We start from the raw sequence: 13461 nt of genomic DNA, 5'->3' as shown, positions 1-13461 counted from the left end.
TTGGCCAAACTACTATCAAACCAAAACCTAAACCCATACATATACGCAGACAACGTAGTGATCCACATCCCATTTAAACAAGATTTAAAGGAAATTTCCAACGACATCAACCAAAGTCTACATATCATGCATTCATGGGCGGACGCATTTCGGCTGAAACTCAATGCAGAAAAAACCCAATGCCTAATACTCATCTCTCAACATAACATGAACAAATTCACCACCATTAACACACCTACACTGAATCTTCCAATCTCGGAAACTCTAAAAATTCTTGGAGTCACCATTGATCGACACCTAACACTTGAAAATCACGCAAAAAACACAACCAAGAAGATGTTCCACTCAATGTGGAAACTAAAAAGAGTAAGACCTTTCTTCCCAAGGACTGTCTTCTGAGGCCTGGTACAATCAATCGTACTTAGTCATTTAGACTACTGCAACGCACTCTATGCTGGCTGCAAAGAACAAATAATCAAGAAACTTCAGACCGCCCAGAACACGGCAGCTAGACTCCTATTCGGTAAAACAAAATAGGAGTGTGCTAAACCCCTACGAGAAAAGCTGCACTGGCTCCCTCTTAAAGAACGCATCACGTTCAAAATATGTACCCTGGTCCACAAAATCATTCATGGAGATGCCCCAGCCTACATGTCAGACCTGATAGACTTACCACCTACGAATGCTAAGACATCATCCCGCACATTCCTCAACCGTCATTTCCCCAACTGCAAATGGCTAAAATACAAACTAATGCACGCGCCAACCTTTTTGAGCACACAATTCTGGAACGCGGTGCCGCGCAACTTAAAATCGATCTATGAACTAACTTCCGCAAACTATTGAAGACCCATCTCTTTAACAAGGCATACTACAAAGACCAACAAATATGAACTCCTTCACATATATCCAGAATTGTCTTTACTATTTGCTTGTTATATTAATAATCATGCTTTATCATTATCATATTACCCAAGATCCTTATGTAATACTAAATGTTTATTTCATATATATCTCCACTATTCATGATGTATTGTAAGCCACATTGAGCCTGCAAAGAGGTGGGAAAATGTAGGATACAAATGCAATAAATAAATAAATAAATAAATAAATAAATGCTGCTTATCCCAGGAATCAGCAGTGGATTTTCCCATGCGATTTTAATTTGCACAGGTAACAGCAGCACACCTTCGATGGGGCAGGTTAGGTTGCAGTGTCATCAGTGCATATACTACAACCATGCTGGTTGTTGGTGAAATTAAAAAAAAAAAAATTTTGTGAGCTCCTGCATAAAATAATTTCTCTTTTACCAAACACACACAAGCTGTTTGTGTTAACATTTTAATACACGTTGGATGAAATTACAACATATGAGCAAGAATGATGGGGTACTATGGTGCAGGTAATGAAAATTCTAATGCACTGCTTCTGGAAAGGCATAAATTGGTCATTACCAACCTGATCTTTCAACAAGCCAATAGGCATAAGAATATGTGGGTATACCACACTACCAAACACCAGCAAAAAACAGATTATATCATCACTAGATACTGTGATTTTGGTCTTTGATTGTCTCCAAAACACTTCCAACTGTAATTGCTTGTACATAGCACCTTGTTCTTTCCATTGCTCCATCTGTTAGGAATATGCATTCAATAGTGTGCCTTAAAAAATAGTGCATATAAATTGATTTAGTGCACATTGACCTATAAATTAACACATACAATTGGTTCATGCATATTAAAAAAATTATTAAAACAAATATAAGAAATGAACTGAAAATGCTTAATAAGAATAATAAACTGAAAAAAATGTTTTCCTGTGCACACTCATATAAGAAGGAATATGCAAAGAAACTAAATGCTGCACAATACATAAGACAAAGCCAACATGGATTTAGTGAAGGGAAATCGTGCCTCACCGATCTATTACATTTCTTTGAAGGGATGAATAAACATGTAGATAAAGGTGAGCCAATTGATATTGTGTGTCTGGATTTTCAAAAGGCGTTTGACAAAGTACCTCATGAAAGATTCCAGAGGAAATTAGAGAGCCATGGGATAGGAGGTAGTGTCCTATTGTGGATTAAAAACTGGTTAAAAGATAGAAAACAGAAAGTAGGGCTAAATGGTCAGTATTCTCAATGGAGAAGGGTAGTTAGTGGGGTTCCCCAGGGGTCTGTGCTGGGACTGCTGCTTTTTAACATATTTATGAATGACCTAAAGATGGAAGTAACTAGTGAGGTAATTAAATTTGCTGACAACACAAAGTTATTCAAAGTTGTTAAATCGCAAGAGGATTGTGAAAAATTACAAGAGGACCTTACGAGACTGGGAGACTGGGCATCTAAATGGCAGATGACGTTTAATGTGAGCAACTGCAAAGTGATGGATGCGGGAAAGAGGAACCTGAATTACAGCTATGTAATGCAAAGTTCCACGTTAGGAGTCAATAACCAAGAAAGGGATCTAGGTGTCATTGTAGATGATACGTTGAAACCTTCTGCTCAGTGTGCTGCGGTGGCTAAGAAAGCAAATAGAATCTTAGGTATTATTAGGAAAGGAATGAAAAACAAAAATGAAGACGTTATAATGCCTTTGTATCGCTCCATGGTGTGACCGCACTTCGAATATTGTTTTCAATTCTGGTCACTGCATCTCGAAAAAGATATAGTGGAATTAGAAAAGGTGCAGAGAAGGGCGATGAAAATGATAAAGGGGATGTGACAACTTCCCAAATAGGAAAGGCTAAAGCTGCTAGGGCTCTTCAGCTTTGAGAAAAGACGGTTGAGGGGAGATATGATAGAGGTCTATAAAACAATGAGTGGAGTGGAACAGGTAGATGTGAAGCATCTGTTTACTCTTTCCAAAAATACTAGGACTAGGGGGCATGCAATGAAGCTACAAAGTAACAAACTTAAAATGAATAGGCGAAAACCTTTCTTCACTCAACGTGTAATTAAACTCTGGAATTTGTTGCCAGAGAATGTGGTAAAGGCGGTTAACTTAGCGGTGTTTTTTAGGTTTGGATGTCTTCCTAAAGGAAAAGTCCATAGACCATTATTAAAATGGACTTGGGGAAAATCCACTGCTTATTTCTGGGATAAGCAGCATAAAATGTTTTGTACTTTTGGGGGATATTGCCAGGTATTTGTGACCTGACTTGGCCACTGCTGGAAACAGGATGCTGGGCTTGATGGACCTTTGGTCTGTCCCAGTATGGCAATACTTATGTACTTATGTATATGACCTAAGTAGTTTTTGAGCAGTAGTACACACATTCGCTCACAAATGGATGTTTTGATCATGAACAATGTCAAGATCTCAGTGCATCAGACAGAGCATTTTCATGAGGTGTTCAACCAGCCTTCTTCTTGTGAACACATTCTGTTATGATGAAATACCTCCGTGGGCTGAAGCAGACCTGGCATGCCCTTTTCTGATGGATGAAGTGTTGAAAGCCATCAAGCAGCTGTTATCTGGAAAAGCACCCAGTGAGGTTGATCTGTCACTGAAATGTTTAAATTCAGTGGTCACCAGCTGGCTTGCCAATTGTCTAAGTTTTTCCTTCATATTTGGCAAGAGGATGCAGCACCTCAAGATTTAAAGAACACTCATTATTCGCATCTTCAAACATAAGGGTTATCCAACATTTTGCGATCATTATGGTAATACTTTGCAGATCAGTAGTCAAAATCCTGGCATATGTCCTTATCAATGGGCTGTCAAAGCAAGTGGGAAATAATAGAATCATTCCTTAGAGCCAACATGACTTCTTTGCTGGTAGAAGTATTATGTGGACAGTAACAAAAGAAATGGGTGACACTAAGATCTCCTGTTGTAGTTGTAGCTCTATCCCTTCAGTTCTGTTAGTAGGGATGGACTCTGGGACATGCTTAGAAAAACTGGTTGCTTGAGTAAATAGATCAGGATTTAGCTTGTGACTTTCATAGTACAGCAAGGCAAGTTAGAGAGAGCTTACAATCTAAATTTGCATCTGAGGCAATGAGGGTTAATTGACTTGCTGAAGAGCACAATGTGTGTCAGTAGAATTTAAAACCCTGGCTTCCCCCAATTCCTAGCTGGGTGCTCTAACCATTAAGGTATGAGGATTTATGAGTTGGATGTGGGTGAGAAATTGTTTTCCTCATCTCTACTTCTGTTTGGTATTATAAAAACTGCAACTTGAGGAACCTTAGAATTTCATTTTGATGGTGATATCTGTAATCTTAGGCAGCTGCAAGCTAAAACAAAGGTTATACAACAATGTGAGCTTTTTCACCTTCTGTTACATGAAATTCAACAATGTTTTGTGTCATAGTCTCAATGTTTTGGATTATCTCTGAGCCTCAAACAATTGCGGTTGTACAGCAGTCCTTTCCAACACATAACCCATCTGTGCCAAAACTGCATACCAGAGACACCAAGTTAACAGCTGTTGACAAGTTCAGTTATCTCAGCAGCTTCTTGTCTGACGCCATCAATATCAATGTTGATAGACGCAGACTAGCCAAGGAAAGTTTTGCATTTGGACATCTGAGGTATTATCTTAGGAATAAGAATGTGCATATGATGACAGAGAGCTAGAAGTCTACTATAAAGCTGTCTTCATGACTAGTTTATGGATGCAAGTTTTGGACTTAAGATCATCTCCATTCATATTGCCTCCACAAAACTGCCAGTATGGTATAGGAAGATAGAATTCTTGACATCAAGGTACTTCACACATGCAGTATGACAGGTATTGAAGCAATGCTAATAGCTCAGCTTTGTTGATCTGGCAACATTGTACATATAGACAATGCTTACTATTCTCAAAATAATTTCCCCATGCAATTAGTAAATGAAAAATGACTGCAAGGAGACCAGTTTAAAAATTTTAAAAACTATTTAAGAACCCACATGATGGTGTGAAGTTTCACAAAATCTGACCTCTGTTCATTCATACAGGACAGAACAGAGTGGCATCAGATGAAACAAGTGTGAGTCATCACTGATGGACAAATGTCAAAGCAACAAAGCAACTGTGTATCCATCTAATCCTTGAATTGAATACAATCTATATAGCAGACTGTGCAGTTCAGAATTGTCCTCCATTCAATAAGCAGCATCAATGCTGATGAGATCCTTTTGATTGACAACTAAGTCCAGGAGTGCATGAGGGGAGAGGGCAGAGCTGTTTGGCTTTGCAGGATTGTTTGTGCCTAGGAGAAGGGGAGAGCACAGCTGTAAGGATTTGCAGGGTCGGCAGAGCACAGGTGGTGGCAGGGAGCAGAGCTGTAAGGCTATGCAAAATTGGTAATGCATGTGGTGGTGGTTGGGTGGGGGGTTACTGCAAAGCTGTGAGGCTTTGCAGGGTCAGTAGTGCACAGGAGGAGGGGGAGCAGAGTTATGAGGTTGCAGAATGATTTTTTTCTCTCTCTCCCAGTGTTTTTCTTTCAGTGGTCTACACTGCCTATGTGAGGATAAAGTGCAGACTGCAGCCTCAGTTCTATTACATTCAATGCCGAGTTTCCATGAATCAGAATGTGAGAGCTCTGTAGACTCTCCTGCTTTCTGCTGTTAGAGTAAGAAAATGGCTGAGATATGATTACAGATTTCATCTTATATAAAGAGAACGAGAGTCAGTTTGGTGCTCTTATTTATTCCACAGCTGTAGCACAGTAGACATAGCCCGTGATTTACAACTGAAGAGGAGTAGAGAAGACAGGCTTCTACGATTCTCATTGATAAACAGCAATTCTACAGTATCTCTGTGTATCCCACCTTGCTAGACCAGTGAGAAATTGGAACGCTGGCAGGAACTCAGGCTGCTATGGCCTACAAAGTGTCTTGTGTCCCAAAATCTCATACACCCTGTCCACTGGGAGCTTGAGAGGCCTCTCTTTCTTGTGTTGTAGTGACATCTGGTGGACATTTAGTCATGAAAGAAACATAGAAAATGATTCCAGAGAACGACCATATGGCCTATCAAATCTGCCAATTCATACTGTCTACTATCCCTTTTTCGCCCTTAGAGATCCTACGATACATCTCCTACACTTTCTTGAATTCAGATACAGTCTCCACCACTTCCACTGGGAGGCCATTCCAAGCATCCACCACCCTTTCTGTACAGAAGTATTTCCTTAGATTACTCCTGAGTCTATCCCCTTTGACCTGCTTCCTACACCTCCTAATTCCAGGACTTCCTTTCAACTGAGACATCTGTTGTAGTGCATTTATGCAACAGAAGTATTTAAATGTCTCTAACATATCTCCCCTCTCCCACCTTTCTTCTAAAGTATACATATTGAGATCTTTAAGTCTGATCCCTTATGCTTTATGTTGAAGACCATAGATCATTTTAGTAGTCACCCTCTGGACCATCTCTATCCTGTTTACATCTTTTTGAAAGATGTGGTCTCTAGATTTGTACACAGCACTCTATATGAGGTCAAACTAGAGAGTTATACAAAGTCACCAGCACTTCTTTTCCTGCTGGCCTACTGACCATTCCTCTCCCTATGCACCCAAGCATCCATCTGGCTTTTGCTAACACCTTTTCTGTTTATAGTCAAGATCACCAGAAATGATCACTCAAACCCCACTCTTCTTTCATGCACAGAAGTACTTCACCCCTATACTGTACCTCTCCCTTGGGTTTTTGCAGCCGAAATGCATGACCCTGCATTTTTTAACATTAAATCTTAGCTGCCAAACTTAGGGCCATTCTTCAAGCTTAGCTACATGCCTCCTCTTGTTATCCATACCCTCTGGGTATCTACCCCACTGCATATTTTGATATAACCTGCAAAGAGGCAAGCCTTACCTGACAGCTCCTCCGCCCTATCATTTACAAATATATTAAAAAGAACCAGACTAAGAACCAATCCTTGCAACACACTACTGGTAACATCCCTTTCCTCAGAGTGAACTCCATGTTCGACTAACCTGTTGCCTTCCACTCAACAAGTTTCTAACCCAGTCAGTTGCTTTAGGGTCCATACTGAGAGCACTCAGTTTATTTACAAGTCACATATGTGGAACCATATCAAAGGATTTGCTAAAATCTAAGTACACCACATCTAGTGTTCCCTCATACTATGGTAAGTCAGTCAAAAAAATTAATCAGATTTGTTTGACAAGACCTACCTCTAGTAAAACCATGCTGCCTCGGGTCCTGCAATCCATTGGATTACAAAAGCCACACTATCCTCTGTTTTAGAAGCATTTCCATTAATTTACCCACCACAGAGGTCAGACTAACAGGCCTTTATTTCCCAATCTCCTCCTTACTTTTGCTTTTGTGGAGAATAACCACAACCACCCTTCTTGTGTCCTCCAGGACCAGACTCTAAAGCAGCACTGAAGAGGTCAGACAGCAGAGCCACCAGAACTTTCCTAAGTTCTTTCAGTACTCTTGGGCCCCATCGCTTTGTCCACCTTTAGTTAGCTAGTTCCTCATGAACATAGTCTTCTGTTAATCGGTCAAGGTTTGCCACACATCCATTTCTATTAGCTTTTGTCTTCTGTGGTCCTACTCCCAGCCCTTCATCTGTGAACACAGAACAGAAATATTTGTTAAGCAATCCTGCTTTATTCCATATTGCTCCCCTTCACCCTTGAGCCTCACAATGCCGCTTTGTACTTCTTGCACTTCTTCCTATCACTAAAACATCTATTGGCTACTTTTTTCTTCTGTTTGTATTTTTAATTTCTGACTATTTACTAGCTTCTCTTAGCTTTTCCAGGCATTGTTGCCTGTCTTCCTCTTTGTGATCAATACAAGAAAAACAAGCAGGGGGCATTAACTCATCTACTCATTACCATACGGCTAGAAAAAAGGCCACTCCATAATAGACGTGCTCATGGAGTTTTATAATTTAAGCATTTGTTCTAGCTAGAATGTTGAATATAAATGGAGCAATCCAATTTGACAATAGAAATCAGTTTACTTTAGTTTAGTATTATTCTTCAAGATAGTTCACAATAGCAGTATGAACACCAGGCCTTCTTGGTATGATTATGCATAGGCATGTTTCACAACACTTGCACAAACACAGCAATTTTCCTACTCTCTCCCCAAAATGCAAAGATAAAGATCAGCAAGTACTGAGTGAGACCTTTTATATGGGATGAACCAAAAGCACTTATGACTAATATTTAGGAACTCTGGGCCCAATATTCAGCCAACATTGAATATCTGAGGGGTTTTTTTAACCGCTAAAAAGTTAACCAGTTACATCGATATTCAGCACTAACTGATTAACTTTTTAGCGGTTAAAGATAGGTTGCATAAATAGCAAGCCTATTTTAACTGCTGAACATATCCAGTTAAGCGCTGAATATCCATGATATAGCTGGTTATCTCTCACTGAATATCCGCGGTTAGATGTCAATATGCTTTTCAACTGGTCTGTGGTCCTGTCTGGCTGGTTAGCTTTGAATATTGGGGGTCAGTGTCCTGCAGCAAGTCAGTGGAAACCCCCATAAAAAGGTTTTGCTGACATTGCAGTGTTAATGTTGACTTTCCCATCCACAGTACGTACATAAGCAGGTCACCCTCACAGTCGGAGAAAATGGATAGGGACTTAATTGAAGACATCCACAAGATAGCTAGGAAAGGGGAAGTACTACGGATAGGTGACTTCAATATGCCGGATATTGATTAGGATGTCCCTGCTGCAGGGTCATCTAGAAGCAAAGAGATCTTGGATTCCCTACAGGAAAAAATGTTTCAGCAGTAAGTAATGGAACTGACGCGGGATGGAGCTATTCTGGACCTGGTGCTTGCAAATGGAGAAAATGTTTCTGACGTCAAGGTGGGAGACCATTTGGCATCTAGTGATCATCGAATGGTGTGGTTCAATATTAAAAGAGGAGAGGGCTCATTCGAGATTGAAGGTCCTGGATTTCAAAAGAACTAACTTTGCCAAGATGGGGGAATTTCTCAAGGAACAGTTAGTAGGATGGGAACAGCTGAAGGAAGTAGAACAACAATGGGCAAGACTGAAAGGAGCTATATTAAAGACAACTAACCTTTATGTTAGAAAACTACATAAAAGAGAAAAAGAAGGCTGCTCTGGTACTCAAACGTAGTAGCTGAAAAGATAAAGGAAAGGAGGTTAGCCTTCACACGTTATAAGACGACTCAGAAAGATGAAGACAGGCGAGAATAACCGGATAAGCAAAGAGAAGCTGGAAAAGCTCTCAGGAAAGCAAAGAGGCAAATGGAAGAAAAGATAGCTAATAGGGTAAAATTGGAGGATAAGACCTTTTTCAGATATGTAAGTGACAGGAGGATGTACCATAATAACATTGTGAGGCTCAAAGCTGAGGGAGAGAAATATGTAGAATATAAGAATAAAGCCGAACTGTTTAACAATTATTTCTACTCTATGTTCACGGATGAAAGGCCGGGGGTAGGACTGCAGAAAACAAATGCTAAAGGGGATGGATGTATAGTAGACCAAGACCCGTTTATAGACGACTATGTTCGTGTGGAGCTAGCTAAACTAAAAATAGGTGGAGCGATGGGATACACTTGAGGGTGCTCAATGAACTCGGAGAGGTTCTGACAGCTCCACTGACTGACCTCTTCAATGTTTCCTTAGAGACTGGAGTGGTCCTAGAGGACTGGAGATGGGCGAATGTGGTTCCTTTGTACAAGAGTGGAAGTAAGGAGGAGGTTGGGAATTACAGAGCTGTCAGTCTGACTTCAGTGGTGAGTAAGCCAATGGGAACACTACTAAAGTGGAGGATTGTGAGATTTCTCGAACAGAATGGAATGCAGGACCGGAGGCAGCATGGATTCACTAGTGGCAGGTTGTGTCAGATGAATCTGAATTACTTCTTCAATTGGGTGACCAAACAGTTGGATTTGGGAGGTATACTAGATGTGGTATACTTAGATTTCAGCAAAGCCTTTGATACGGTTCTGCACAGGCGAATGATAAATTGAGTGCCCTCAGTTTGGAACCTAGAGTACCTGATTGGGTTAAAAATTGATTGAATGGAAGGAGACAAAGGGTAGTGGTAAATGGAGCTTGCTCTGAAGAAAGGGATGTTATCAGTGAAGTACTGCAGGGATCGGTCCTTGGGCTAGCTCTTTTTAATGTCTTTGTAAGCGATATTGCGGAACGGCTGTCTGGTAAGGTTTGTCTCTTTGCGGACGATACCAAACTCTGCAACAGGGTGGACACCCTGGAGGGTGTGAATGACAAGAGGAAGGACCTAGCAAAGCTGGAGGAATGGACTGATATTTGGCAACTATGACTTAATGCTAAAAAAATGCAGGGTCATGCACTTGGGTCGCAGGAATCTGAGGGAACGGTACAATATAGGGGGTGAAGTGCTTCAGTGTATGAAGGAAGAGTGGGACTTGGGGGTGATTATATCTGATGACCTTAAAGCTTCCAAACAGGTAGAAAAAGCAACAGTCAACGCCAGAAGGATGCTTGGGTGCATAAAGAGAGGGCTGACCAGCAGGAAAAAGGAGGTGAGAATGCCCTTGTATAAGTCTCTGGTGATGCCCCATTTAGAGTACTGTGTGCAGTTCTGGAGACTGCACCTACAGAAAGATATAAACAGGATGGAGTCGGTCCAGAGGGCGGCTACAAAATTAGTAAGCAGACTTGAACACAAAAAATATAGGGACAGGCTTAGGAACCTCAACATGTATGTGCTGGAAGAGAGGAGGGAGAGAGGAGATATGATAGAGACATTTAAATATTTCAAAGGCATTAATGTACAGGAAGTGAGCCTTTTTCAACTGAAGGAAAACTCTGGAATGAGGAGGCATACAATGAAGTTAAGAGGAAACAGGCTTAGGAGAAATCTAAGAAAGTATTATTTCACAGAAAGGGTGGTAGAAGCGTGGAATAGCCTCCCAGTGGAGGTTGTGGAGTCGAGGACTGTGTCAGAATTTAAGAAGGTATGGGATAAGTACGTGGGATCACTTAGGAAAAGGAAGAGTTAGGGGTTTCAGAGGATGGGCTGTCATGTTTCTAACATGGTTATTGCATGACCTTCCCATCATACACATATCCTATATAATAAAACGCACCTCCAACATTCTGAAGCTGACTGCATGGCTGAGGCATTCCTGCTCTCTGTATCCATCTCCTGAATTGACATCACGTACTTCCGGGTTCGTCACAAGCAGAAGTGACCAACCACACGAGGCTTCTTGGCTTCAGAATGTTGGAGGTGCATTCTATTAAATAGGATTGGTCAGTTTCTTGAAGCACAGCCAGAGTTCAGCGTCCTGCACAATAACACTCAGATACCAGAGAGAGAGAGGGGGGGGGGGGGGCCTGACACCAGAGAGGGGGGGGGGAGGTATCTCTGTCACACACACACACTCTCTCTCACACACTCTCTCTCTCTCACAATGTCTTTCTCTCTCTCAGTCTCACACACTGTCTCTCACACACTCTGTCTCACACTGTATCACATTCACTCTCTATGTGTCACACAGTCACTCACACACTCTCTTGGTCTCATACACTCAGTCTCACAGAGAGTCTGTGTCTCACACACACTCTCTCTCACATACACACTTGCACACACACTCATTCTCACACACACACTCTCTCTCTCAGACACACTCGCACCCAGACTCACTCTCTCTTTCTCACACACACACTCGCACATTCACTCTCTCTCTCTCACACACAGTCACTCTCACATACACTCTCTCAAACATACACACTCTGAGGAAAACCTTGCTAGCGCCCGTTTCATTTGTGTCAGAAACGGGCCTTTTTTACTAGTGTTCTATAAAAGTGTGATTTTTTTGTGACATAATAGGCTTTTAAAAACCAGCATTATAAAAGCACAGAACAGTTTACAGTTCCTATATATACATGACTTTCTAATTGATAAAATGAAAAATACATGGGCAAATATTGGACACATGGTAACAGACATGAAAGGAACTGAATTAACACAAGTTTGAAATGAGTGAACAGTAGCACCAGTCATCAAAAGTTTGAATCCCAGCTAGCACTCAAAGCCTTGAGGACTGACACCATTGCTCACAAGTTTCAAACATGCTAATTTAAGCCTTTTTTTTTTTTTTTTTGCTGTTGATAAAAAGAATGTTTTATCTCTGCAGAACCTGCCACAGAGGACTTGAGGTAGTTTCCAAATGTCAGGTCACTTACCCAAGGCAGAAAAGTCTAACAGCCCTGCTAAGAAAGGCCCTCATACTAAAGATGAGAGAATCATTGCTTCAGCTGGCTTTAGGAATTGCTGGTGAGTAAAGAATGACACGGGGACAAAGTTTGTCCCCCTTCCTGCCCCATCCCCATGGGTTCTGTCTTCATCCCTGCCCCGTCCCCGCAGGTTTCCTCCATCCCCATGGGCTCTATCCTCAGAAGCCTCCAACACATGATTTTATATTTAAATTTTTCTATTAAAGTATAAAAAGGAACAATATTATGTGCAATCATTTATAAATCACAATTTAAAAACAATAATAACAACAACGAGCAACTATAATAACCCCCATCCCACCACCTTCTACTCTTCCAATCCCAACAATAGCCGACTTCAACTACTCTAAGAAATCCTAGTCTACCCTGTTAAAATGTTCAGGAATACAAAATACAACCCACTCTGTATGCCCTAGTGCGGGAGAAATATGTCCTATGAAGCACTGTTATGATTTTTTAATTCTGTGCATGAATAATAAGTCATCAACAAACTCAGGATTCAGTCTAACTCTCCTGTCTTCCACAGTCCTTCCTGGAATAGAAGATGTCTTCTTAGAAGATGTGCTGGTAGCAGGAATGTACAGCATCCTCCATGCGAATTTTGCTAGTTGTGGCCAGCATGTTTGCTTGTTTTTCCAAAAAATTAAAATATCACCGTCTGCATCACTCAAACATAAGTTAACAGTCCAGTACATTAAAAGGCTTCAAAGTAGAAAATGACACGGGGACAATGTTTGTCCCCATTCCCACGAGCTCTGTCCCCATCCCTGTGTCATTCTCTACTGGTGAGGTATTTCACAGCCATCTGGCTAACTCACTAATGGAAACAGATAAAGTTAACCATACACTAGCACCAATTACTTACCTGTGAGAAAAGAGAGGCTTGCCTTTTATTATTAACAACAACAATACACTTAGCCACCTAACCTACAATAAAATAAAATAACAGGTGTGGCAGATCAAGGACCTCTTGAACCACCAAGTCTGCCCATTTAACAATACAACTGTTTTGCAAATATGGCAATAATGGTACTTCAGTAAGTTGACCAAGTTTCTGCTGTACCAGCTAACTAAACCAGGTAGAAGAGGTCTAGTGATCACAGTACAGAAGTGCTGTGACTCACTATAGCAACAAAAGGGAAAGCAAAAAGGCCTAGACATCAGATCTAATGTCAAGAAAGCAAACCTAGGTGTTAGCTCCATGTGGAAGCATTTTTTGGAACTAGAGCACTGCATCAATGAACTTATGATCAGGCATTGGA

General features: G+C 41.0%; 1 protein-coding gene across 1 annotated transcript in view; it reads right to left on the bottom strand.

Annotated features, from left to right (window-relative positions):
- Positions 1-1378: 1378 nt before the first annotated feature.
- The window catches only part of CDK12 (cyclin dependent kinase 12), a 246187-nt gene continuing 234104 nt past the window's right edge, over positions 1379-13461 (bottom strand). Inside the window, exon 14 of the mRNA XM_030220778.1 lies at positions 1379-1664. Coding sequence (XP_030076638.1) covers positions 1639-1664 — 26 coding nt within the window. The 3' untranslated portion in view covers positions 1379-1638. The remainder of the gene's footprint in view (positions 1665-13461) is intronic.

This window comes from Microcaecilia unicolor, chromosome 12, assembly GCF_901765095.1.
Source record: "Microcaecilia unicolor chromosome 12, aMicUni1.1, whole genome shotgun sequence".
NCBI lineage: Eukaryota > Metazoa > Chordata > Amphibia > Gymnophiona > Siphonopidae > Microcaecilia > Microcaecilia unicolor.
This window is presented reverse-complemented; position numbering and strand designations above follow the sequence as displayed.